General features: G+C 52.0%; 2 protein-coding genes across 2 annotated transcripts in view; one reads left to right on the forward strand and one right to left on the reverse strand.

Annotated features, from left to right (window-relative positions):
• Positions 1–16,130, forward strand: part of AP1G2 (adaptor related protein complex 1 subunit gamma 2) — a 53,858-nt gene extending 37,728 nt beyond the window's left edge. The window contains exons 18-22 of the mRNA XM_060255360.1: positions 5,331–5,484; positions 8,173–8,293; positions 12,650–12,816; positions 12,952–13,050; positions 15,983–16,130. Coding sequence (XP_060111343.1) covers positions 5,331–5,484; positions 8,173–8,293; positions 12,650–12,816; positions 12,952–13,050; positions 15,983–16,087 — 646 coding nt within the window. The 3' untranslated portion in view covers positions 16,088–16,130. The remainder of the gene's footprint in view (positions 1–5,330; positions 5,485–8,172; positions 8,294–12,649; positions 12,817–12,951; positions 13,051–15,982) is intronic.
• Positions 16,131–17,663: 1,533 nt separating this feature from the next.
• THTPA (thiamine triphosphatase) lies at positions 17,664–22,611 on the reverse strand. Its single transcript, XM_060255393.1, has 3 exons — positions 22,413–22,611; positions 19,823–20,464; positions 17,664–17,950 (listed from the first exon to the last, which is right to left on the reverse strand). Exons 1-3 carry the CDS (start codon positions 22,471–22,473, stop codon positions 17,808–17,810), a joined length of 846 nt encoding a protein of 281 aa, XP_060111376.1. The 5' UTR covers positions 22,474–22,611; the 3' UTR covers positions 17,664–17,807.
• Positions 22,612–27,628: the final 5,017 nt, after the last annotated feature.

A 27,628-nucleotide genomic window follows, 5' to 3' on the forward strand; every position in this document is an offset into this window, starting at 1 on the left:
TTGGTGCTTGGGGGGGTGGGGGACACAGTAGGAGGGCTTCTAGTCTCCTGGCCCCACTGACTCTTTTAGGGCCTCTGATAGCACCTGAGTTTTTTGGCCACTGTGTGACACAGAGTATTGGACTGGATGGGCCATTGGCCTAATCCAACATGGCTTCTCTTATGTTCTTATGTCTAGGGCAGTGTTGCTCCGTATTCTTGGTGCTTGGGAGGGGACACAGTGGGAGGGCTTCTTGTGTCCTGGCCCCACTGATGGACCTCCTGGTGGCACCTGGGTTTTTTTTTTGGCCACTATGTGGCACAGAGTGTTGGACTGGATGGGCCATTGGCCTGATCCAACATGGCTCCTCTTATGTTCTTATGTGACACAAAGTGTTGGACTGGATGTGCCACTGGCCTGATCCAACATGGCTTCTCTTATGTGACACAGAGTGTTGGGCTGGAGGGGCCATTGGCCTGATCCAACATGGCTTCTCTTATGCTCTTCTGTGACACAGAGTGTTGGACTGGATGGGCCACTGGCCTGATCCAACATGGCTTTTCTTATGTTCTTATGAGACACAGAGTGTTGGACTGGATGGGCCTTTGGCCTGATCCAACATGGCTTCTCTTATGTTCTTATGTGACACAGAGTGTTGGATTGGATGGGTCATTGGCCTGATCCAACATGGCTTCTCTTATGTTCTTCTGTGACACAGAGTGTTGGACTGGATGGGCCATTGGCCTGATCCAACATGGCTTCTCTTCTGTGACACAGAGTGTTGGACTGGATGGGCCTTTGGCCTGATCCAATATGGCTCCTCTTATATTCTTATGTGACACAGAGTGTTGGATTGGATGGGTCATTGGCCTGATCCAACATGGCTTCTCTTATGTTCTTCTGTGACACAGAGTGTTGGACTGGAAGGGCCTTTGGCCTGATCCAACATGGCTTTTCTTATGTTTTTATGTGACACAGAGTGTTGGACTGGATGGGCCTTTGGCCTGATCCAACATGGCTTCTCTTATGTTCTTCTGTGACACAGAGTGTTGGACTGGAAGGGCCTTTGGCCTGATCCAACATGGCTTTTCTTATGTTTTTATGTGACACAGAGTGTTGGACTGGATGTGCCACTGGCCTGATCCAACATGGCTTCTCTTATGTGACACAGAGTGTTGGGCTGGAGGGGCCATTGGCCTGATCCAACATGGCTTCTCTTATGCTCTTCTGTGACACAGAGTGTTGGACTGGATGGGCCACTGGCCTGATCCAACATGGCTTTTCTTATGTTCTTATGAGACACAGAGTGTTGGACTGGATGGGCCTTTGGCCTGATCCAACATGGCTTCTCTTATGTTCTTATGTGACACAGAGTGTTGGATTGGATGGGTCATTGGCCTGATCCAACATGGCTTCTCTTATGTTCTTCTGTGACACCAAGTGTTGGACTGGATGTGCCACTGGCCTGATCCAACATGGCTTCTCTTATGTGACACAGAGTGTTGGGCTGGAGGGGCCATTGGCCTGATCCAACATGGCTTCTCTTATGCTCTTCTGTGACACAGAGTGTTGGACTGGATGGGCCACTGGCCTGATCCAACATGGCTTTTCTTATGTTCTTATGAGACACAGAGGGTTGGACTGGATGGGCCTTTGGCCTGATCCAACATGGCTTCTCTTATGTTCTTATGTGACACAGAGTGTTGGATTGGATGGGTCATTGGCCTGATCCAACATGGCTTCTCTTATGTTCTTCTGTGACACAGAGTGTTGGACTGGATGGGCCACTGGCCTGATCCAACATGGCTTCTCTTATGTTCTTATGTAATCTTCATGCCCCTTGGGTGACCGTGAGGGACAAGGGCATAGCCAGCCTTTTAAAAGTCAGGTGGCTTTTTTTAAAGTTGGGGGGCTCCCTTTTCAATCCACTGAGGGGATTCCTGCTTCTGATAAGCTTTTTTTTCTGGCAAAAAAAGAGGGGGGGGAAGCAGGCTGCACCCTGAAGGGCCTCTGGAAGTCAGGCGGCAGTGCCCCCACAAGCTGCCCTGGGGCTACAGGGCTGGAGAGGGAGATCCAGGATCCCCAGGTTCTGCAAGGGAACCAGAATCTGAGAACAAGTACCAGGTCAAAGTTGTGTGGACGCGTAAGGATAATGGTGAGGCTTATGCTGGCCAACGGGATGGTGGGAGCTTCGAGAGCCACGCAGTATAGAAGAAGAAGAAGAAGAATTGCAGATTTATACCCCGTCCTTCTCTCTGAATCAGAGACTTAGAGCGGCTTTAAAAGGTAAAGGTAGTCCCCTGTGCAAGCACCAGTCGTTTTCGACTCTGGGGTGACGTTGCTTTCACGTTTTCACGGCAGACTTTTTACGGGGTGGTTTGCCATGGCCTTTTCCAGTCATCTACAATTTTCCCCCAGCAAGCTGGGGACTCCTTTGGCCAACCTCAGAAGGATGGAAGTCTGAGTCAACCTGGAGCCGGCTACCTGAACCCAGCTTCCGCTGGGATCGAACTCAGGTCATGAGCAGAGGGCTCCGACTGCAGTACCTCAGCTTTACCACTCTGCACCACGGGGCTCTCTTGGAGCAGTTTACAATCTCCTAGATTTTCTTCCCCCACAACAGACACCCTGTGAGGTGGGTGAGGCTGAGAGGGCTCTCACAGCAGCTGTCCTTTCAAGGACAACGCCTACAAGAGCTCTATGGCTGACCCAAGGCCATTCCAGCAGCTGCAAGTGGAGAAATGGGGAATCAAACCTGGTTCTCCCAGATTAGAGTCCATGCACTTAACCACTACACCGAACTGGCTCTCACTACCGACTCTGGGGTGACGTTGCTTTCACGTTTTCACGGCAGACTTTTTACGGGGTGGTTTGCCATGGCCTTTTCCAGTCATCTACAATTTTCCCCCAGCAAGCTGGGGACTCCTTTGGCCAACCTCAGAAGGATGGAAGTCTGAGTCAACCTGGAGCCGGCTACCTGAACCCAGCTTCCGCTGGGATCGAACTCAGGTCATGAGCAGAGGGCTCCGACTGCAGTACCTCAGCTTTACCACTCTGCACCACGGGGCTCTCTTGGAGCAGTTTACAATCTCCTAGATTTTCTTCCCCCACAACAGACACCCTGTGAGGTGGGTGAGGCTGAGAGGGCTCTCACAGCAGCTGTCCTTTCAAGGACAACGCCTACAAGAGCTCTATGGCTGACCCAAGGCCATTCCAGCAGCTGCAAGTGGAGAAATGGGGAATCAAACCTGGTTCTCCCAGATTAGAGTCCATGCACTTAACCACTACACCGAACTGGCTCTCACTACCGGCTCTCTTAACCACTACACCATATTGCCTCTTCTGTACCATTTTCCGACCTGCATCTGCTCCAATGGTACTGAAGCAGACCCCAGACTGGGAATCAGACCAGAGCAGATTCACCCATCCATCAACACATGCTGAAACTGTGTGTAGCTCTGACCCAGGGAGGGGGGATGCGACATCTCGTGCAGCTTTTCCTCCTCACTCTGTATAATATAGCGCAGGGGTGGCCAATGGTAGCTCTCCAGATTTTTTTTTTGCCTACATCTCCCATCAGCCCCAGCCAGCATGGCCAGTGGCTGGGGCTGATGGGAGTTGTAGGCAAAAAGACATCTGGAGAGCTACCATCGGCCACCCCTGATATAGTGGGTTCATATGTGTGAAAGAGCCATATGTGGCTCCTGAGCCACAGTTTGACCCCCTCTTGTCTGAAGCAAGTGTAAAGAAGTGTGGCTCAGTGGTAGAGCATCTGCTCGGGAAGCAGAAGGTCCCAGGTTCAATCCCTGGCATCTCCAAAAAAGGGTCCAGGAAAATAGGTGTGAAAAACCTCATCTTGGGACCCTGGAGAGCTGCTGCCAGTCTGAGAAGACAATACTGACTTTGATGGACCAAGGGTCTGATTCAGTATAAGGCAGCTTCATATGTTCATATGTGCAGAGATACAAAGGCTTATACTCAGAATTAAACTTTGTCGGTCTTCAAGGTGCCACTTTGTTCTGTTTGCAGGTGTGTTATGGATGGCCAATCCAACAATTTCTCTCGTGTGCTGTATATACCCCCAAGCAATCCTCGCCGGGTGGGGGTGGGGGGTGGGGTTGTGCATAGACCAGGGGTGGCCAACGGTACCTCTCCAGATTTTTTTGGTATAGTTTGGTGTAGTGTAGTGGGAGAACTGGGTTTGATTCCCCACTCCTCCGTCTGCAGCTGCTGGAATGGCCTTGGGTCAGCCATAGCTCTGGCAGAGGTTGTCCTTGAAAGGGCAGCTGCTGTGAGAGCTCTCTCAGCCCCACCCGCCTCACAGGGTGCCTGTTGTAGGGGGAGGAAGGGAAAGGAGATTGTGAGCCGCTCTGAGACTCTTCGGAGTGGAGGGCGGGATATAAATCCAATATCTTCATCTACCTCACAGGGTGTCTGTTGTGGGGGAGGAAGGGAAAGGAGATTGTGAGCCGCTCTGAGACTCTTCGGAGTGGAGGGCGGCATGTAAATCCAATATCTTCATCTAGCTCACAGGGTGTCTGTTGTGGGGGAGGAAGGGAAAGGAGATTGTGAGCCGCTCTGAGACTCTCAGGAGTGGAGGGCAGGATATAAATCCAATATCATCATCATCTTCTTCTTCTTCTTCTTTTTTGCCTACAACTCCCATCAGCCCTAGCCATTGGCCATGCTGGCCAGGGTGATGGGAGTTGTAGGCAAAAAAAACATCTGAAGAGCTACTGTTGGCCACCCCTGGCATAGACAGCTTGCAGCACTTGCAGGGAAAAAAATGGGGTGTGCCGAATGAGGTCCACTCACCCCCTCGACTCTTAGCTATTCTATCTGACTCTTAGCAATTTTACCTGAGAGCCAGTTTGGTGTAGTGGTTAAGTGCATGGACTCTTATCTGGGAGAACCGGGTTTGATTTCCCCCACTCCTCCACTTGCACCTGCTGGAATGGCCTTGGGTCAGCCATAGCTCTTGCTAAGTGGTTAAGTGCACGGATTCTTATCTGGGAGAAGCAGGTTTGATTCCCCACTCTTCCACTTGCAGCTGCTGGAATGGCCTCGGGTCAGACATAGCTCTTGCTAAGTGGTTAAGTGCGTGGACTCTTATCTGGGAGAACCAGGTTTGGTTCCCCACTCCTCCACTTGCAACTGCTGGAATGGCCTTGGGTCAGCCAGAGCTCTGGCAGAGGTTGTCCTTGAAAGGTTAGCTTCTGTCAGAGCTCTCTCAGCCCCACCAACCTCACAGGGTGTCTGTTGTGGGGGGAGAAAATATAGGAGATTGTAAGCTGCTCTGAGTCTCTGATTCAGGGAGAAGGGCAATGTATAAATCTGTGGTCTTCTTTTAGGGCCTCTGTGTTGGAGAAGATGCCCCTCATGGAGAAAGCCAGTGACACCGAGGAGGGAAGTGAGAGAGAGCAGCCGGGAAGAGAGATAAGCATTGCCACAGATATCCCACAGGTGGAGCCGTCGGGCAGTTCCAAACCACCGGAATCTAGCCAGGTGAGGGCAGCATCTGCAAAGGGCTGAGTTTCTGGAATCAGCATGACTCCCGTCAACATCGTTTGCACTGTCCTAAGGAAGAAGAAGACATTCGATTTGTATTCTGCCCTCCACTCCAAGTCTCCAAGTGTCTGAGCTGCTCACCATCTCCTTTACCTTCCTCCCCCCACAACAGACACCCTGTGAGGTAGGTGGGGCTGAGAGAGCTCTTACAGTAGCTGCCCTTTCAAGGACAACTCCTGCAAGAGCTAGGGCTGACCCAAGGCTGTTCCAGCAGCTGCAAGCGGAGGAATGGGGAATCAGACCCGGATAAGATAAGAAGAAGATTTTGGATTTATATCCCACCCTCCGCTCCAAAGAGTCTCAGAGCAACTGACAATCTCCTTTACCTTTTCCCCCTCCCACAACAGACACCCTGTGAGGTAGGTGAGGCTGAGAGAGCACTTGCAGCAGCTGCCCTTCAGTTGTGTTTTTTTTTGTTTCTTTTCTATTTACTAACACTTTTTTATTTCTCTCTTTTTCTACCTTCCTTTTCTTTTCCTGTGCTAGTCGTGGATCGCATCTAATTATAATTACCAGATGGTAAATTTTGGAATAACATGTAATAGTTTGCATAGAGAATATTTAGGCAGTTAAGAATTAATAGCAATGCATCGTTAATAGTTTAATGATAACATGGGTTCAATTAGATTAACTGTGTTTTGATACAGGAATCATTGCCTTAATCTTAATTTTGTTTTCATCTTGACCTCTCTCCTTGGATAGAAAAGGGTCTGCATATCTAGACACATCTTTATAACTTAAAATCCTTACTCGGTATTTTATTGTATGCTTGTAAGCAGTTATGCTTGTTTACAACCTGATTCCATGAGTTTAATTGATTGCACATTGATATTAATGTTGATATTAACTTGCATATTTTTAAAAAATTCAATAAAAAATATAAAGAGTGACATGAGACATCTTGCACAGCTTTCCCTCCTCGCTCCGTTTTCTGTCTCTGCCGCCCTTAGAGAGGGGAACCTCACCTTGTCAGAGAGCCAGTTTGGTGTAGTGGTTAAGTGTGCAGGCTCTGATCTGGGAGAACCGGGTTTGATTCCCCACTCCTTCACTTGCACCTGCTGGAATGGCCTTGGGTCAGCCAGAGCTCACTTATCTGGGAGAACCGGGTTTGATTCCCCCCTCCTTCACTTGCACCTGCTGGAATGGCCTTGGGTCAGCCAGAGCTCACTTATCTGGGAGAACCGGGTTTGATTCCCCCCCTCCTCCACTTGCACCTGCTGGAATGGCCTTGGGTCAGCCAGAGCTCTCTTATCTGGGAGAGCTGGGTTTGATTCCCCACTCCTCCACTTGCACCTGCTGGAATGGCCTTGGGTCAACCATAGCTCTCTGATCTGGGAGAACCGGGTTTGATTCCCCCCTCCTTCACTTGCACCTGCTGGAATGGTCTTGGGTCAGCCAGAGCTCTCTTATCTGGGAGAGCTGGGTTTGATTCCCCACTCCTCCACTTGCACCTGCTGGAATGGCCTTGGGTCAACCATAGCTCTCTGATCTGGGAGAACCGGGTTTGATTCCCCACTCCTCCACTTGCACCTTCTGGAATGGCATTGGCTCAGCCATAGCTCTCTTATCTGGGAGAACCGGGTTTGATTCCCCACTCCTCCACTTGCACCTTCTGGAATGGCCTTGGGTCAACCATAGCTCTCTTATCTGGGAGAACCGGGTTTGATTCCCCACTCCTCCACTTGCACCTTCTGGAATGGCATTGGCTCAGCCATAGCTCTCTTATCTGGGAGAACCGGGTTTGATTCCCCACTCCTCCATTTGCAGCTGCTAGAATGGCCTTGGGTCAGCCAGAGCTCACTTATCTGGGAGAACCGGGTTTGATTCCCCACTCCTCCATTTGCAGCTTTGGGAATATCCTTGGGTCAGCCATTAGCTCTCTTATCTGGGAGAACCGGGTTTGATTCCCCACTCCTCCACTTGCACCTGCTGGAATGGCGTTGGGTCAGCCATAGCTCTCTTATCTGGGAGAACTGGGTTTGATTCCCCACTCCTCCACTTGCACCTTCTGGAATGGCATTGGCTCAGCCATAGCTCTCTTATCTGGGAGAACCGGGTTTGATTCCCCACTCCTCCACTTGCACCTGCTGGAATGGCGTTGGGTCAGCCATAGCTCTCTTATCTGGGAGAACCGGGTTTGATTCCCCACTCCTCCACTTGCACCTTCTGGAATGGCGTTGGGTCAGCCATAGCTCTCTTATCTGGGAGAACCGGGTTTGATTCCCCACTCCTCCACTTGCAGCTTCTGGAATGGCCTTGGCTCGGCCATAGCTCTCTTATCTGGGAAAACCGGGTTTGATTCCCCACTCCTCCACTTGCACCTTCTGGAATATCCTTGGGTCAGCCATTAGCTCTCTTATCTGGGAGAACTGGCTTTGATTCCCCACTCCTCCACTTGCACCTTCTGGAATGGCCTTGGGTTAGCCATAGCTCTGGCAGAGCTGTCCTTGAAAGGGCAGCTTCTGGGAGAGCTCTCTCAGCCCCACCCACCTCACAGGGTGTCTGTTGTGGGGAGAGAAGATAAAGGAGATTGTCAGCCGCTCTGAGTCTCTGATTGAGGGAGAAAGGCGGGGTATAAATCTGCAATTCTTCTCCTTCTCTTCGGCACTGTCTCTTTTCCTCCAGGTCTCCGATCTCTTGTGTCTCCTTGGGGAGCCTGCTGAACCGTCTCCTTTGCAGCCTGTAATGGACACCCCGGTGGCGACAGGCTCTGTCCTGGACTTACTCAGGGACCTCAAACCCCCAGGTAGGCTGTAGGGTTGCCAAGTCCAACTCAAGAAATATCTGGGGACTTTGGGTTGGAGCCAGGAGACTTTGGGAGTGAAGCCAGAAGCAAGGGTGGGACAAGCACAATTGAACTCCAAAAGGAGTTCTGGCCATCTCATTTAAAGGGACCGTGCTCCTTTTAAACGCCTTCCTTCCGTAGGAAATAATGAAGGCTAAGGGCACCTTCTTTGGGGGCTCATGGAATTGGACCCCCTGGTCCAATCTTTTTGAAACTTGGGGGGTGCTTTGAAGAGAAGCACCGGATGCAAAGCTGAAATTTTGGTGCCTCTATCTCAGAAAACAGCCCCTCTGGAGGCTCAGATACCCACGGATCAATTCTCCTTATACCCTATGGAAATCAATGTCCGTAGGGAACAATAGGAGTGCCCGGCAGCCATTTCCCTCCCCCCCTTTCTGATGACCTTAAAGCAGGGGGGGGCCTCCAAACTGGGGGATCCCCTGCCCCCAACTGGGGACTGAGAACCCTAGTAGGCTGACACAGGAGATTGGGGTCAAGGGGCAAAAAACCCGTCAAAGTTGCCTTCCCTTCAAAAGCTCGCATCACCACACGTCCACTGAGTGGCTTGCATTCCTCCCCGGTATATCGTAAAGGGTCCCCCTCCTCTCTCGACATCCCCTGCAATGCTCTGCAGGTTCTGCAACCCTGACAGCAAAAAAAGACTGTCCAGGTCCCGGTTTCTCTGGGCTTTCTTTTGACTTTCCATGAGTAGGTCTGGTTAAGCACTGTCTTTGTCCTGTCTGACACAGCGGCCGACAGGTTTCTCTGGAGGTCTAACCGCAGGGCGCAGGGCTCTGATAAGAGCCTCAGAAGAGCTCTGCTGGATCGGCTCAGGAATCCATCCTCCTGTCTCACACAGTGGCCAACCAGTTTCTCTGGGGGGCCAACAACAGGGCAGAGAGGCTGAGGCCTTCCCCTTAGAAGAACATCAGAAGAGCCCTGCTGGATCAGACCAGGGAGGGTCCGTCTAGTCCAGCCTCCTGTCTTACACAGTGGCCAGTCAGTTCCTCTGGAGGGCCAACAACAGGGCAGAGAGGCCAAGGCCTTCTCCTGAGAAGAACATCAGAAGAGCCCTGCTGGATCAGACCAGGGAGGGTCCGTCTAGTCCAGCCTCCTGTCTTACACAGTGGCCAGTCAGTTCCTCTGGAGGGCCAACAACAGGGCAGAGAGGCCAAGGCCTTCTCCTGAGAAGAACATCAGAAGAGCCCTGCTGGATCAGACCAGGGAGGGTCCGTCTAGTCCAGCCTCCTGTCTTACACAGTGGCCAACCAGTTCCTCTGGGGGGCCAACAACAGGGCAGAGAGGCCGAGGCCTTCCCCTTAGAAGAACATCAGAAGAGCCCTGCTGGATCAGACCAGGGAGGGTCCATCTAGTCCAGCCTCCTGTCTCACACAGTGGCCAACCAGTTCTTCTGGGGGGCCAACAACAGGGCAGAGAGGCCGAGGCCTTCCCCTGAGAAGAACATCAGAAGAGCCCTGCTGGATCAGACCAGTGAGGGCCCATCTAGTCCTGTCTCCTGTCTCACACAGTGGCCAACCAGTTCTTCTGGGGGGCCAACAACAGGGCAGAGAGGCCGAGGCCTTCCTCTTAGAAGAACATCAGAAGAGCCCTGCTAGATCAGACCAGTGAGGGTCCATCTAGTCTCACACAGTGGCCAGTCAGTTCCTCTGGAGGGCCAACAAAAGGGCAGAGAGGCTGAGGCCTCCATAAGAACATCAGAAGAGCCCTGCTGGATCAGACCAGTGAGGGTTTATCTAGTCCAGCCTCCTGTCTCACACAGTGGCCAACCAGTTCCTCTGGGGGGCCAATAACAGGGCAGAGAGGCCGAGGCCTTCCCCTTAGAAGAACACCAGAAGAGCCCTGCTGGACCAGACCAGTGAGGGTCCATCTAATCCAGCATCCTGTCTCACAGTGGCCAACCAGTTGCTCTAGGGGGCCAACAACAGGGCGGAGAGGCCAAGGCCTTCCCCTTAGAAGAACATCAGAAGAGCCCTGCTGGATCAGACCAGTGAGGGTCCATCTAATCCAGCATCCTGTCTCACAGTGGCCAACCAGTTCCTCTGGGGGCCAACAACAGGGCGGAGAAGCCGAGGCCTTCCCCTTAGAAGAACATCAGAAGAGTCCTGCTGGATCAGACCAGTGAGGGTCCATCTAATCCAGCATCCTATCTCACAGTGGCTAACCAGTTCCTCTGGGGGGCCAACAACAGGGCAGAGAGGCCGAGGTCTTAATAAGAACATAAGAGTCCTGATGGATCAGACCAGTGAGGGTCCATCTAGTCCAGCCTCCTGTCTCACACTGTGGCCAACCAGTTTCTCAGGAGGGCCAACAACAGAGAGCCCCGTGGCACAGAGTGTTAAAGCTGCAGTACTGCAGTCCTAAGCTCTGCTCATGACCTGAGTTCAATCCCCGGCAGGAGCTGGGTTTTCAGGTAGCCGGCTCGAGGTTGACTCAGCCTTCCATCCTTCCGAGGTCGGTTAAATGAGGACCCAGCTTGCTGGGGGAGAAAGTGTAGATGACTGGGGAAGGCAAGGGCAAACCACCCCGTAAAAGGTCTGCCATGAAAATGTGAATGCAACGTCACCCCAGAGTCAGAAACGACTGGTGCTTGCACAGGGGACCTTTTGTTTTTCCTTATCGGTCTACCAGCCATACTGACTAAGAGGAACCTTCATGTTCGGAGGCCAGAAACCTCTGAAACCCAGAGCCAGGAGGCAGCACCAGGGGAAAGCTTCAGCCTCTCTGCCCTGTTGTTGGGCCTCCTGAGGAACTGGTTGGCTACAATGTGAGACAGATGCTGGACTAGATGGACCCTCACTGGTCTGATCCAGCAGGGCTCTTCTGATGTTCTTCTCAGGGGAAGGCCTCGGCCTCTCCGCCCTGTTGTTGGCCCCCCAGAGGAACTGGTTGGCCACAGTGTGAGACAGGAGGCTGGACTAGATGGATTGCTGAGCCGATCCAGCAGAGCTCTTCTGAGGCTCTTATCAGAGGAGGGCCTCGGCCTTTGCGCCCTGCAGTTAGACCTCCAGAGAAACCAGTCGGCCGCTGTGTGAGACAGGATGCCGGGCTAGGCAGACTGCAGGTCTGATGTTCTCTGCCATTATTTTCTGGGAAACGATGAGGATGGGAAAGCTGGTGCTCCTAATTTTAAAAACAAATGTAGCAGTTCCTACTAGAACCAATGCTGCCCTTAATGATGCTTGTGGCATTTTCAGGGTAGACAAAAGGTATGCTTTCCCCTCCACCTGCTCACGTAGCAGGAAGCCCAGGTGTAGATACTGATCCTTGTTAGCCGTATTGATCGCAGAGTGATCTCTAGAAAGAGGAATGGTCAGGGTCAAACTGACCTTGACCACACCCTTCTTTCCCAGAATTCCACTTCTCCCCAGTGTGGAACATTGACGTGGAAGCTGGTTCCCCTAAGGCAGGGGTGTCAGACTCATTTGTTATGAGGGCCAGATCTGACATAAATGAGACCTTGTTGGACCGGGCCATGTCGGGTTGGGCTGGACCAAGTAGGGCCGAGCCATGTGTGTACCTATTTAAGATCAGGTAGCAGAGATATAAACTTTATAAAGGACACAGACAAACACAAATATATACAGTATATATTTTTTAAAACTTTAAACACGCTTAAAACGTCAGCATTCATTGATCTTAAAGGTGTTTTCTTTGCATTTCTCCCAAGGGATCCAGGGAACTGGGCAAAAGAAGCCCTGGCTCTTTCCTTCCTTCCCCAGGGGACTGAGGGAGGGAGGAGCCTCAGCCAATAGAAGAGGCTTGGCTCGGTAGCTCTGCTGTGCGATTGAGAGAGCCTGGAAAAACAAGCTCTGCCTCTCCCCCTTCCTCCCTCAGCCAATGGAGAAAATAGAGGCTTTGCTCTGTAGCTCTGCTGTGCATTTGAGCAAGCCTTGCAAAGCAAGCTGTGACGCAGAAGGAAGCAAGAGAGAGGGAGAAGGAAGCAGGTGACAGCCGGTTGCTCGGGGGCCTGATAGGAGCCTTCCGGGGGTCTGATTCGGCCCCCGAACCGCATGTTTGACACCCCTGCCCTAAGGGCTTGTGCTGATTACTCAGCTCAACGGGGAGCCCTCTGTACATGCTTAGATGCATTCTGTAACTGTGTCACCTTTCCAGGGCTGAGTCTTGGCACCGAAGACACAGCTCCAAGTTGAGCTCCAAAGGTCTTAACTGGGATTCATGTTGGATAAGTTGCATCCCCCGTTGCTTGGTTATCGTGGTGGGGGGTGAAAGGCAGGGGAGAAATACCCAATAGGACACTAAGAATTTACTTATCCACTGGCTTCCCTGTTCCACCAGCCTCCGCTCTCTCCCGCCTGGTCGTCTACAGCCGAGATGACCTGCTGGTCGAATTCTCAATGGAGCGCCCCCCGCTGGAAACCACGTTACTGCTTATCACAGCCACGGTGTCTAACAGGGGCTCTGGTGACGTGACCGCCTTTTCTCTGCAAGTGGCTGTCCCCAAGGTGAGGTGGGCCAGAAGCCACGGCCAGCAGCTCCGAGGGCTGCCCGGGATGCGTTATTGTGCTTTTAACAGAAATCTGAATTTATATGGAAACACGGCCGGCTTGAACTTGCTCATCTTTTCCCCTTCCTGACAGTCCTTTCAGGTGGAGCTCCTGGCTCCCAGCAGGTCCACAGTCCCGGGCCAGGATGGTCCCCCCGTCACTCAGCTAATTCGCATCTTGAACCCCAGGAAGGTAAGAATGAGGGTCGGGGTCCTACCCCGCAGATGGGAGTGGCCTGCAAAGATGGCTGTGAGGAATCCGGTCAGAGGCTTTACTCAGGAGGCGACCACTTCAAATTTCTCCCCGGTCACCTTCCCTCAGTAACACTCCCAGAAATCCTGTCAGAACTATTAATAATTGGCACCAGATGGTTTTAACGTTAAAATTCACAAAGTATTTATTAAGGAACAAAAGGCAAGGGAGAGGGATGAAATGATATTGATTATGACTGTTCACTATTAAAAAGGTAAATCAATTGGCAGCTGGTTGGCAGAATAATTCAATTACAGAGAGTAGAGATTTTTCAGGCTGAGGTAAAAATATAACAAGACTTTGGCAGAATATCTTCAAACTAAACAATAAACCAGGCAGGTTTCAGAGTCCCACTAGACTCCACACAGGCTGTCTGTGCCTTCTGGGCACTCAGAATGCTGTTTCTTCAGATGTTTTACCCTAACTTAGGCAATGCCAAATCATAAAAATAACAAACTTCAATCACTCTCCCACACACACATAGAGAACTCCTGACTGGTGTCAGTATTCTCCCTCACAGACCCTTTCACACTGTCTTCCAGGACTCGCACCCCTGAATACCAATGCGTCTCAGCCCCACAGCTAGTCCTCTGGTCTGAGTCTTGAGCAACCCTGCTGACCAAGAATCCAGTTCTCCCCTCAGTGTATATTTGTGTGATTTAGTTTGTACCTGGAGATTGCCTGATGCACTGGCAAAATCTCCCTCAGAGAGTTTCAAACCATCTGAAAACTCCCTCTTCCAGACAGAGTCCACTCAGCTCTGTCTCCCACAAGGAGCTCAGCCACTCTAGCCGCTCTCAGCCCCTCGTCCAGTTGGTTTTACAACTGCCCAGTCTAAGCCCACTGTCTTCACTTCAGATTGGTATACTGAAGACTTCTTTCGAAGATCCGCTGGCTAAGACTAAAAATCCTGAGGTGATTTTCTGCTGAGCAAACCTCCAAAGGATACTTTTCCGTTGCTTGGGCAACGTTCCAGCCAATCACTGCAAGCCTGTTTCTCAGCTACTCAGGCTAAGGGCCTGAGTCAGGCTAAGGGCCTGAGTCCGTCACAACGGCCTTTGTCATCTGGCCCTCAAGGGCCATTCCTTTCAGCAGAGTAGTAGATAGGGGGCCCCTATCATCATCAAGCCACATTCCAAAGCGACAACTGCCCCACCCACACATGCGCGCACACACACAAAAAACGAACGCCGTATGTTTCCCTATGGGGAAGTGACGCAACAGTCCCCAATGGGAGGCTAGGGATCCGCCCACCCCAAGGAATGCTGGATGTTTCCTAAGGGGGAACGGAGGGTCAGCCACAGGTGTAGCAGGCTTCGTATTGTTTGGGAAAGCGTGTTTTGCAACACAGACGTTATTTTGAGAATTGTGGAGATGTAACGGTTCTAAGCGGACATAGTTTGAAGAAGAAGAAGATGATATTGGATTTATATCCCGCCCTCCACTCCGAAGAGTCTCAGAGTGGCTCACCATCTCCTTTCCCTTCCTCCCCCACAACAGACACCCTGTGAGGTAGATGAAGATATTGGATTTATATCCCGCCCTCCACTCCGAAGAGTCTCAGAGCGGCTCACAATCTCCTTTACCTTCCTCCCCCACAACAGACACCCTGTGAGGTGGGTGGGGCTGGAGAGGGCTCCCACAGCAGCTGCCCTTTCAAGGACAACCTCTGCCAGAGCTATGGCTGACCCAAGGCCATCTCAGCAGGTGCAAGTGGAGGAGTGGGGAATCAAACCCGGTTCTCCCAGATAAGAGTCCGCACACATAACCACTACACCAAACTGGAGAGGAGACATACCCAGCGGATAAAATGATGGCTTTAAAACTGAACACGGCTAACCTTATACGTGTAACACGTCCCTTTAACATCAGGTTGCGTGTCGATACAACTCATGCTCTTTAACTTGTTCATTAATGATCCGGAGTCGGGAGTAAGCAGCAAAGTGGCCAAGTTTGCAGATGACACTAAATTGTTCAGGGTGGTGAGAACCAGAGAGGATTGCGAGGCACTCCAAAGGGGTCTGTTGAGGCTGGGTGAGTGGGCGGCAACGTGGCAGATGCGGTTCAATGTGGCCAAGTGCACATTATTATGATCTGCAACTTGTGTTTCCCAACTCGGCGCACGCTTAAAGTCACTGTTACTTACTTGATCCCTTTTTAAGATTGGCAGTGTGTGGTGTTTAACATGTAGAATTAGGCATATATAGGCATGATCCAACACTCTGTGTCACACAGCGCCCAATATATGTGTGTGTACATACACACACACACATATATATACACACTGTGGCTAATAGCCACTGTTGGACCTCTGCTCCATATTTTTATCCAATCCCCTCTTAAAGCTGGCTATGCTTGTAGCTGCCACCACCTCCTGTGGCGGTGAATTCCACATGTTAATCACCACACACTGCCAATCTTAAAAAGGGATCAAGTAAGTAACAGTGACTTTAAGCGTGCACCGAGTTGGGAAACACATGTTGCAGATCATAATAAGAACATGAGAGATGCCGTGTTGGATCAGGCCAACACTCTGTATCACACAGTGGCAAGAAAACCAAAACAAAACCCAAGTTCCATCAGAAGGTTCACAAGTGGGGCTAGAAGCCCTTCCACTTTGCCCCCCCCCCGCAAGCACCAAGAATATAGAGCATCACCGCCCCAGACAGTTCCAACAATAGCCGCTGATGGACCTCTGCTCCATATTTTTATCCAATCCCCTTTTTAAAAAAAAGCGGTTTCCCCAGTACTGAATTCTGCATCAAGGCTTATGCCAAGTTTGCAGCGGTTCAGGATTACCCTTTTCCCTGTGCCGAATTCCAACCAGGGCAGCAGCAGACTAACGTTGCGTCTCTCCCTTTTCGATTCCCAGCTCCCGCTCCGGATGCGGCTGCGTCTTGCCTACACCCTGCCCACCGGGGTGGCCGTCCAACGGATTGAGGAAATCAGCTCGTTCCCAGAGGCCGCGTGGCAATGACCGCCGAGCAACCTGGGAGATCCACCTCCGCTGTATGTTTTCCAGGAAAAACTCAGGCCTGTCTCCCCCCCCCCCCACCACCACCCCAGAAAAAGCAAAGCCCTTGCAGTGACAACAGCCGACCACCAGGTGGTATCTTGGTTCCACCTGGAGTCTATTAAAACACGCAAGTTAGGGGGTCCCCTATGGCTGTTGGCGGGGGGGGGGGGGGGAGCGGTGACCCTAGATCACTGCACTGGAGGCAGACGGGGGAGGTGGAAGCCACGTCACCATCTTGCAGCAGAGAGCCTCCAAACTAAAAAGGGAAACCCGGTCAAGTCAGGACAGGGGGGCGGGGGGAACAGAAAGGGGCATCCCCCCACTGCCTCTTGGCGGCTGGGAAATCAATGCAATTGATCAGCTAGACGGGGAGATTCCACAACAACTGAGCGCAACTAAGTGGAAATCGATGAAGATAAAGAGCGGGGGCGGGGGGGGGATCAAAATCCTCCAGTAAAATAAACACACCGCCTTTTCCTCGCCGTCGCCCAAACCCGCCATCCTGCTACAGGGAAAACGGAGAAGTCCGGGGGAGGCCGTGGCCGTGCCTCCCAGAGGCCAGTCTCCTCCTCAGCTGAGTCAGACCAAAGGGATGCCCCATTCAGTATTCTGTCTGCCAACCGTGGGTTACAGGGAAGGGTGTCCGAAGCACGGTGTGGTAGTCGTGACCCTCCCTGGCTGATTATCCTTAGCCTCCCATAACTGGGGCTGCAAAATGTGAAGCCGCACTTCTGGCTATCGCAGCTTGGAGAAGACATTTAATGTTAAAGTTGCTTTCTTTGCACCTCTCCCTCCCCCGTTTTCCTTCGTTCCTTCCCTTCTCCTGCCAGCTCTCAAACATCTGACGTTCAGGTCTTGCGGCTCTCAAACGTCTGATGTTTATTCTATGTGGCTCTTACGTTAAGCAAGTTTGGCCATCCCTGCTCTAGTTCATGGGTGCCCCCCCCGTATGTTCCTCTAGTCCACGGGTCCTTTAGAAAGGAGGCAGGGCAGGGAAAGGCGTGGCTTTTGCCCAGAAAGACTTTTGATTGGCCAGTGGAGATCCGATTGGCTGCACGGGTTTTTAAAAAAACACTGCTTTGGCAGAAGCTGCCCCCACAGCGCGAGGATCTTCACTGTGACGGAAGGGGAGCTGCCATGTTGTGGCAGTGCCCACCGCACTGTGTCCAGAGTTCCGAAGATGCCCGCAGGTTCCAGAAAGCTCAGAAACCCTGTTCTAGTCTCTCTTCAAGCCCGCTGAGGCAACTGGCCGCGAATTCCACAGATTTACAGTGTGTTGTGTGAAGAAACAGTACCGTTACTTTCATTGTGGTGTTTTTCCCCGGCGTCTTAAATTTGCTTCCTGTTACTCTTATGGAATGACCTTGAGTTTTAAGTGCAAATAAATTTTTCCTGTCTTCTTTTTTTCTGCGGTACGCTGTTTCTCCGCTAAATGCCCCCTAATTGGTTATGGCCTGGCTTGCTTTTCCCCACAAACCTCCAGCCGTTGGCTGAACTGCGGCGATGTCCCCCCCACAGGTCAGCCAAACAGGACACATCTGGGGCATCTCTATTTTATTCGCATGAACTCATCTTTCCTTTCTTCTGAGGATGATGCTGGAGTAGACTCATCAGGGACAGAGAGACAGGGGGAGGGTCTCCCATCCAAGAATGGAGCCCCCCACCCACATCGGTTCTGTGCTCAGTTTTTCTCCCCTCTTGTAGCTCCTGGGTCCCCTACTTTCCGCAACCTCCCAGCTCGCACGAGGCTCTCGTAGTGCGCGGGCCTGAATTTGTGCAGGTAAACGGACATCTTTCCCGGAACGCGGGTTTTCTCATCAAAGCCTGCTGGGAGAGAGAAAAAGAAAGTGAATTTTGGAATCCTGTAGATCCTCAATTGATGGTAAAGGGAGAGAGGTCGCTTGAAGGATCCAGACAGCACAACCGAAGTTATAGTGACCAAATAACTAAGAATGTATTGAAACAAAATCATACAAATATGTTCAATGGAAGACTAAATAGCAATAACAATTCCCCCAAAATTTCACAGTTTCATCAAGAGGGGCCTGGAGACCTATGAAGAAAGGCTGAAGGAGCTGGGCATGTTTAGCCTGGAGAGGAGGCAGCTGAGAGGTGACATGATCACCATCTTCAAGTTCTTGAAGGGCTGTCCTACAGAGAATGGTGTGGAATTGTTTTCTGCGGCCTCAGAAGGTCGGACCAGAACCAACGGGTTGAAATTAAATCAAAAGAGTTTCCGGCTCAACATTAGGAAGAACTTCCTGACTGTTAGAGCGGTTCCTCAGTGGAACAGGCTTCCTCCTCAGGAGACGGAGGGCTCTCCTTCCTTGGAGGTTTTTAAACAGAGGCTGGATGGCCATCTGACAGCAGTGAGGATCCTGTGAATTTGAGGAGAGGTATTTGTGGGTTTCTTGCATTGTGCAGGGGGTTGGGTTAGATGACGCTGGAGGTCCCTTCCAACTATATGATTCTAAAGGAGTCCCAATGAACGGGAGGTCAGCTTGCTTATTTCTGCTTCAAATCCTCTTCTAGCGTAGGGTGTTCCAACCACATATCTCAAACAAAGGCAAAAGCTCAGGGAAAAAAGACTATGTGCAGTCTTTGGGGCCACTGGAAAGGAATCTTGTAGGTTTTGCAACTTTTTGCAACTTTACTGATGCATCAGAAAAACTTTGTTATCTTTTCTGAGCTTTTGCCTTTGATTGAGATAAGAACATTAGAGAAGCCATGTTGGATCTGGCCAACGGCCTCTCCAGTCCAATACTCTGTGTCACATTAAGAACATAAGAGAAGCCATGTTGGATCAGGCCAGTGGCCCATCCAGTCCAACACTCTGTGTCACAGAAGAACATAAGAGAAGCCATGTTGGATCAGGCCAATGGCCCATCCAGTGCAATACTCTGTGTCACATAAGAACATAAGAGAAGCCATGTTGGATCAGGCCAGTGGCCCATTCAGTCCAACACTCTGTGTCACAGAAGAACATAAGAGAAGCCATGTTGGATCAGGCCAACGGCCCCTCCAGTCCAATATTCTGTGTCACATAAGAGCATTAGAGAAGCCATGTTGGATCAGGCCAACGGCCCCTCCAGTCCAATACTCTGTGTCACATAAGAACATTAGAGAAGCCATGTTGGATCAGGCCAACGGCCCCTCCAGTCCAATACTCTGTGTCACATAAGAACATAAGAGAAGCCCTGTTGGATCAGGCCAATGGCCCATCCAGTCCAACGCTCTGTGTCACACAGTGGCCAATATATGTGTGTGTGTATATATATTGGCCACTGTGTGACACAGTGTTGGAGAGATGTGGTTGGAGCCCCCATGCTAGAAGAGGATTCGAAGCAGGAAGAATCCAGTCGGCATCCTGTTCATTGGGTCTCCTTTGATGGAAAGGTAGGATTTGGGGGGAACTGTTATTGCCATTTAGTCTTCCATTGAACATATTTGTATGATTTTGTTTCAATACATTCCTAGTTATTCGGTCACTATAACTTCAGTTGTGCTGCCTTGATCCTGACTTGATCGCAGGAAATGAATTCGCAAGCTTTTTTGATTTCTAACATTTCAAATGAATTTTTTTTCCCCATGACGTCATCTGGGCCTTGTTGAGTCGCCACGGTGTGGGGGAAAACCCAGCCGTGGGTGATGAAGAGAAGAGTGCCATACCCACGGACACCCTTCGGTACAGCTTACCCAGCTGCCTGCCTAGCTCTTGTATCCTCTCTAGAGCCTCCGGCACGTCCTCCTGCCGTCTGACCACGGCCTCCACCTCCCCCACCGCGTAGCCAAAATCTGCCTCGTCGAGGTCCACGCACAGCTCCCTCACGCGATATTTGCGCCGGCGGGTCACAAAGCTGGCAAACTCCTCCAGGCCGAGCTTCTCCACCGCTCTGGCCACGTCACCGCAGCAGCTCGCCGCCAAGTCCACACCCAAGAGACCACAGACGTGGGCCACGATATCCCGGGGGCATGTCACTTCCTGGTATTGCGTGGCCGAGTCCGGCCTGCCAGCTCCCCCTAGCGGCTGCAAAGGGAGGGGTGCAGCAGGCACCTGCGTAAGGCCTCGTGGGTTCCGGCTTTCTGCGGCCGGGCTCGAAACGGTGGCGCCCTCCAGGGGCCGCGGGGGACATTTCAGCTCCCAGCCGGTCCCCTCGCGCTCCCGGAGCCAGTAGTCAGCCAGGGTAAGGCGCCAGTCAGGAGTGTCAAAGTACTGGTCCCGGAAGGAGACGTTTCCGGCCAAAGATGCCCCCAGGGCCGCCAACTTCTCCTCCGTGCCAGGCTCAAAGAGGAACTTCTGTTCTACCTCAATGGATCCCGAAGCCGGGCTCCCAGCATCTGCAGGAGAGAGGAGACGCAATCAAAGGCGACGAAACTCAAAAAGCATTCGGACTTTGGCCTGATTATCGGCTTCCTCCGCGCCGCTCCTAATCCTTTTTTAGTATTATTCTTTCCCCACGAAAACGGGCGAGGAATTCCAGAGACCAGCCTCCCCTGAAAGCTGCTGCCTGCAACCCGGATGGAGTCCCTTTCCCCCAGCCCCAGATGTGCACGTCCCCGCCGTTCACTCAGCCAGCGGGGAGAGTCTCTGCGTGTGCTCAGAATCAGATCGGGGGGGGGGGGGGGGGCTGAGGCCCGTCTTGCAGAATCCGCCACGCAGCCCCGTCGGAAGTGCTGGAGCCGAGCAATCTCTTCTTTCGTCTGCTTTCCATATTGGGTTGCAGCCCAACGCCCCTCTTCTCTCTCCGCATATGCACCTTGCTTCCAGAAGGCCCCGGGGTTCAATCCCTGGCATTCCCTGGTGCAGTAACGTCACTCAGAGGAGACGGGGCCAGACAGTCTTGCTCACGATTAGGCTGTTCTGTCTATCTGGCTGGACCTTTCCCCCCCTCCTCCGCCTCCAGCACTCGGGCCTCTGTCCTCCTCAGTCACTTTAGCCAGTCTTATTTCCTTGAATGTGTCTCTGGGAAGGGAGGAGCTGCTGCCCCAGAAACGGTGCCCACTCTTCAGGGACGCCCTACGCAGCCACCTAGGGCACAACTCCACCTGGAGCAAACGGGAAGGAGGCAACTGCCTGGATGGGTCTTGAGTAGGGATGCCAGCCTCCAGGTGGGACCTGGGGATGCCCTGGAATTCCAGTTTGTCTCCAGATTACAGAGATCGGTTCCCCTGGAGAAAATGAATGCTCCAGAGCAAGGGTGGTCAAACTGTGGCTCGGAAGCCACATGTGGCTCTTTCACACATATCGTGTGGCTCTTGAAGCCCCCACTGCACCGTTGGCCGGCTTGAAGAAGGCATTTGTCTCTTTGAATCACTTCGCCAAGCCAGCTGATGGCTCGGAGAATGCATTTATAGTTAAAGTTGCTTTCTTTCCACCTCTTCCTCCCCCCCAATCTATTTGCTTGCCCTCCACCTTTCTTTCCACCTTTCCTTCCTTCCTTCCTTGTGGCCCTCAAACATCTGACGTTCATGTCTTGCGGCCCTCAAACATTTGACATTTATTCTATGCGGCTCTTTCCTTACCAAGTTTGGCCACCCCTGCTCAAGAGGGTGGACTCTAGGGCACTGTACCCCACGGAGGTCCCTGCCTTCCCCAAGCCTCCAGGACGTTTTCCAACCAGGATCTAGCAACTAGGGTTGCCATCTTCCAGGTGGGACCTGGAGATCTCCCGCTTTGACAAACTGGTCTCCCACTGGCAGAGATCAGCTCCCCTGGAGAGAACGGCTGCTTAGAAAGGGGGGTGGTGGTGGTGGTTCTGCGGCATTGTACCCTGCTAAGGCCCCTCCCCTCCCCAAACCTCACCCTCTCTCGGATCCACCCCCAAAGTCTCCAGGTATTTCCCAACACAGACCTGGTTTTGGGGGCCCACAGGCCACCTCCTAACCCCACACCACCCTAATCCCCTTGCCATTTCCCCAGTTTTTGCTTGCTTTAATAGCCCCCCCTTTTTTTAAACTGCCCCCTTCCCCATACTGGTAAAGATGCCAGCTCCAGCGTGGGAGATTCCTGGAGATTTGGGAGCGATGCCCCGGGAGTGGTAGGATTCGGGGACCTTAGTGGGGTACAATCCCATACACTCCACCCTCCAAAGCAGCCCCGGGGGGGGACTGCTCTCTGTTACCTGGAGATCAATTGCAATTGCAGGCGAGCACCAGGCCCTGACGGGGGGTTGGCAACCAGAACTACTGGTCCTTCCCCTCCCCTCCCCCCCAAGGCAGAGCGCCCCCTTCGGCCGCAGCGAGGCACTGCTCAGTGTGCGCGTGGCGGGGATTGCACAGCACTCACCTTTCCCTGCGTGGGAGCCGCAAACCGCAGCCGCAGCACTGCAAGCTACGCCTGTCGCCATATTTGACGCCGGCACAGCGATTGAAAGGACTGCATCTCCCAGGCGCCTTTGCGAGTGGGGCGAGCAGAGAGAATTGCGATATCCAATCTTCTTAATTCATATAAGACTGTTATATCTGGGGTTCCCCCCCCCTTGGATTTGTGAGCTTTTGTGCGGGGGGGTGGGGAGAGAACCCCAACAGCAAAGCCGATCGGAGCGCAAAGGCGCCTGGGAGTTGTAGTCCTTCCTTTCTCTCCCCCCCCCCGCCCTCCAGAAGGTGCATCTGGAGTTCGTCGTCCTTTGATTCCCTCCTCTCCGCGTGCTATTTTTTATTCCTCTCCCCCGGCGACTGTCTCGCTCCCTCGATCGCCGTTGCCAGGGCAACCGGGAAGCTGCAATTAAGAGCCGCGGGGGGAAGGGGAGCGAGAGCGGGGCAAAAAGAGGCGGGGGGGGGGGGCGCGCAAGGCTTAACCCCTTCCGAGCCAGGCTCCAGGACGCCTCCGGGCGAAGAATGGGGAGCAGCAGGCCGAGTAGCAGGACGCCTGGGTAGTCCCCCCTGCAGCAATGTCCCCTCTATGCTGCAAAGTCTTGTGAGCAAAGATTCTGCTTGGTGAGCTGCTGGCCTGAAAGCTGCGAGCAGATGATTTGGCTATGGCATCAAATTAGCTTGCTCTGAGGCAATGTCCCCTCTAAGCTGCAGAGTCTTGTGAGCAAAGATTCTACTTAGTGAGCTCCTGGCCTTAAAGCCGTGAGCAGATGATTTGGCTATTGCATCGAGTAGTTTGCTCCCGAGCAAGGTCCCCTCTGAGCTGCAGAGTCTTGTGAGCAAAGATTCTACTTGGTGAGCCCCTGGCCTGAAAGCTGTGAGCTGCTGCGTCCATGTGTGTGCTCCGGGGCCATTTTTCCTGAGCTGAGCCAAAAATGTGTGAGCCGGAGGCTAAAAGCCTGTGAGCAAGCTCACGCTTAGAGGGAACACGGGAGGGGACCCAGGATCGTTGGGACCGGGCCTTAGCTCTCTTTGCAAGGGCCCCTTTGAAGAAAGGAGGGGGGGGGATGACTAATCCCCGGGCTAATATTTAGGACCGTGGAGGAAGGGGGGACTGAGAGACCCGGAAGCGCACCAGCTGAGCCCCTTCTTTGGCTGGGCTTGGTAGGCTGTTTCACTGCAAGGAAGGGAAGGAGGGCAAAAATGGGGAGCAATCTTGGAAGTGGGGGGGGGGGCTTCAAGGCAAGACTAGAAAGCAGCTTCAGGCAAACCGCCCCGGAGCCAGGGCTGGTGCTGCAAGTAGACAAACTAGGCAATTACCTAGGGCACCCCCCCCATGTGACTGTTTCGCTGCAAGGAGGGGAGGGAGGGCAAATGATGCTAAATTGGGAGGGGTTGCAAACACAGAAGAAGACGGAAACAGGCTACAGGATGACCTTGACAGGCTGGAAAACTGGGCTAAACCCAATAAAATGAACTTTTAACAGGGATACATGTAAAATTCTGCAGTTAGGTAGGAAAAATCCATTGCATGGTTATAGGATTGGGGAGACTTGTCTTAGTAGTATGTGCGAAAAGGATCTAGGGGTCTTAGTGGATCATACGCGGAACATGAGTCAACAGTGTGATGCGGTGGCTAAAAAGGCAAATGCGATTTTGGGCTTATCAACGGAAGTATAGTGTCCAGATCGCGTGATGTGATGGTATCACTTTACTCTGCGATGGTAAGACCTCATCTGGAGTCTTGTGTTCAGTTTTGGGCACCACATTTTAAGAAGGATATAGACAAGCTGGAACTGGTCTAGAGAAAGGCAACGAAGATGGTGAGGGGTCTGGAGACCAAGTCCTATGAGGAAAGGTTGAAGGAGCTGGGGATGTTTAGCCTGGAGAGGAGGCAACTGAGAGGTGATAGGATCACCATCTTCAAGTACTTGATGGGCTGTCGTCTAGAGGATGGGGTGGAATTGTTTTCTATGGCCCCGGAAGGTAGGACCAGAACCAACGGGTTGAAATTAAATCAAAAGACTTTCCGGCTCAACATTAAGAAGAACTTCCTGACGATTAGAGCTTCCTCAGTGGAACAGGCTTCCTTGGGAGGTGGTGGGCGCTCCTTCCTTGGAGGTTTTCAACAGAGGCTAGATGACCATCTGACAGCAATGAGGATCCTGTGAATTTAGGGGGGAGGTGTTTGTGAGTTTCCTGCATGGTGCAGGGGGTTGGACTAGATGACCCTAGAGGTCCCTTCCAACTCTATGATTCTATGACTCTGTGACGTTACCCGTGCAGAGGGGGGTGCCAGAAGTTATCCTTGCCTAGGGTGCCAGACAGTTTAGGGCCAGCCCTGCCTGGAGCCTGGCTTAGAGGCCTGAAATCTGCCCCCCCCCGGCCTGAAATTGACCAGCCAGTTCTCCTCTCCCCTCCCCACCTGCAAAAAGGAGGTGTGTGTCAATAAAGCTGGCCTGCCTTACAGGGCCCTGGTAAGGATGACAACAAGATCGTGTTGGGACCAGTGTTCCCTCTAAGCTGAGTTTGTGTGAGCTAGCTCACAGTTTTTTAGCCTCCGCCTCACACGTTTTTGTCTTCGCGCCACTATTTGGGCACCGCAGATGACCCCAGAGCAAACTAATGGATGCAGTAGCCCACAACTTGAATGCCAGTAGCTCACCAAATCGAATTTTTGCCCCTAAGACTCCACAGCTTAGAGGGAACGTTGGTTAGGAAGTGCTTTGAACTTATACGCTACCTGTTTTTACTGTTAGACATCACAGAATACCCAGCCGGGATGAATAAGCAGGTTTCTTCCAGGGTCTTAGTGGCAGAAAGCGTAGGGTTCCCAGCTCTGTGTACCTGGAGACTTTGGGGGTGGAGCTGGGAGAGGGTGGGGTTGGGGGAGGGGAGGGGAGGGGCCTCAGCATGGGACAATGCCTTAGACTCCACCCTTCCCAGCAGCCATTTTCTCCGGGGGAGCTGATCTCTGCCTGCTGGCGATAGGGTGTAAAGGCAGGAGATCCCCCAGGCCGCACCTGGAAGCTACCACCCTAGAGAAAGGGCCGTCAAGTGACAGCCAACTTATGGCAACCAACTTATGGTTCTTTCAAGGCCAGAGACTAACAGAGGTGGTTTGCTGTTGCCTGCCTCTGCGTGGCCACCCTGGGCTTCCTTGGCGTTCTCCCACCCAAGTACTCGCCAGAGCTGACCCTACTTCGCTTCCGAGATCTGACGGGATCAGGTGGTCCTGGGCCTCTTAGGTCAGGGCTTGGGATAGGTTTAAAAGGCTAACGGATCTTTTAATCCCGCATCAGCCTTCAGACTCAAATGGGGGGCGGGAGCATGTCTTCCATAAAACCAGGGACTCCCCGACTTTCAGTTTCGTGCAGGGGTGGCCAAACGTGCTCAGTATAAGAGCCACGCAGAATAAACGTCAGGTGTTTGAAAGCTGCAAGACAGGAACATCAGAAGTTTGGGAGCAGGAAGGGAGGGAGGGAAGGAGGGAGGGAGGAAAATAGATGGGGGGAGGGAGGTGGAAAGAAAGCTACTTTAAGGTTAAACGCATTCTCCAAGCTGCTTGGCCGGCTTGGCTTGGAGAAGTGATTTAAAGAAACCAATGCCTTTTCCAAGCTGGCCGAAGGGGGAATGGGACGTTGAGAGACACACAATATGTGTGAAAGAGCCACAGTTTGGCCACCCCTGGTTTAGTGTAACAAGGAAAGGATCTCAAAGGTGCGCCTCCCCTCGAATCAGCTACCCTCCCGAACTGTGTTTTCCCTGATTAGCTTCACATCACCACGTTTCAGCCTGTTTTTCTGCATTCCGTGGCCCCTTGGCCTTGCTGGTTGCATCATGAAATGCGGGAGGGTTCTCTCATAGAAGAGTGAAAACATACATCGGGATAAAATCCTGGCCATCTTCAAGGGGACGCAAAACCCAGTGCTTTTTGCTAATACGGCTGCCTGCCTGAAATTGTTCTCCTGAAAGGTGATGGCAAAAAAATAAAAAGGATTGCCATTTCCACCCCACCCCCTTGTCCCTGCAACTTGGTTGTGCCACCCTAAGTCTATGAGGTTAAGCTAGGGGAGGGAGGAAGGGAAGAGATAGATAGACAGACGGATAGATAGATGGGTCGTTTTGTAGGAAAAAAGGTGGTGCAGCTCATCCAGGGATTGTTATGCAGCTGCACTTACTATTCAGTGGACAAGGTGGGAAGGAGGAGGTGGAACTGTCAGAAAGGTTCAGGAGCTATGGTCCTGTGAGCTCCCGCTGAATCTGAGGCCTGGATAGATGATAGATAGATAGACAGACAGACACACACAGATAGACAGACAGATAAGACAGACAGACAGATAAGACAGATAGATAGACAGACAAGACAGACAGAAAGACAAGACGGATAGACAAGACAGACAGACAGATAGATTGACAGACAGACACAGATAGATAGACAGACCGATAGGCAGACAGACAGACACAGATAGATAGACAGATAGACAAGACAGACAGACAGATAGACAGACAGAGATAGGCAGACAGATAGACAGAGACAGAAAGACAGATAGATAGACAGACAGACAGATAGATAGACAGACAGACAGACATAGACAGATAGACAAGACAGACCGATAGACAAGACAGACCGACAAGACAGACCGACTAGACAGGTAGATAGACAGATAGACAGATAGACAGACAGATAGACAGACAGATAGACAGACAGATAGACAGATAGACAGATAGATAGATAGATAGATAGATAGATAGATAGATAGATAGATAGATAGATAGATAGATAGATAGATAGACAGACAGACAGACAGACAGACAGACAGACAGACAGATAGACAGATAGATCCCAGAACTGAATGCAGCTTATGTCTGGTGGTCCAGCAAGTGAGTTCACAGTTCCTTGGCCTGCCTGAACTGTACAGCCAAGGGGATTGTCCTTATCTGGAGAGGCCACGAAACCTGGCTGTCAGACAGCGTTTGGCAGGTTTGCTTTCCGCACAGTCACATAGCAGTAAATCCCACCGAATCTGATAGGCCTGACTTCCAAGCAAGAGTTTGTGTGTGTGTGTGTGTGTGTGAGTGGTGAGAGAGAGAGAGAGAGCGTAGCCCAAACGTCTCTGTGCCAAACTGCAAGACCAGAGCACAGAGCGCCGATGCTATCTGGCTCTTCTACACGGCCGTGGGGCTGAA

The sequence above is a fragment of the Heteronotia binoei genome, chromosome 15 (assembly GCF_032191835.1).
Source record: "Heteronotia binoei isolate CCM8104 ecotype False Entrance Well chromosome 15, APGP_CSIRO_Hbin_v1, whole genome shotgun sequence".
Taxonomy (NCBI): Eukaryota; Metazoa; Chordata; class Lepidosauria; order Squamata; family Gekkonidae; genus Heteronotia; species Heteronotia binoei.

Coding starts and splice junctions, on each gene's coding strand:
- THTPA (XM_060255393.1), bottom strand. CDS start 22,473: ATGGCGACAGGCGTAGCTTGCAGTGCTGCGGCTGCGGTTTGCGGCTCC. Junction 20,465..22,412: donor CGGCTCCCACGCAGGGAAAG/GTGAGTGCTGTG, acceptor TCTCTCCTGCAG/ATGCTGGGAGCCCGGCTTCG. Junction 17,951..19,822: donor AGAGCTAGGCAGGCAGCTGG/GTAAGCTGTACC, acceptor CTCTCCCAGCAG/GCTTTGATGAGAAAACCCGC.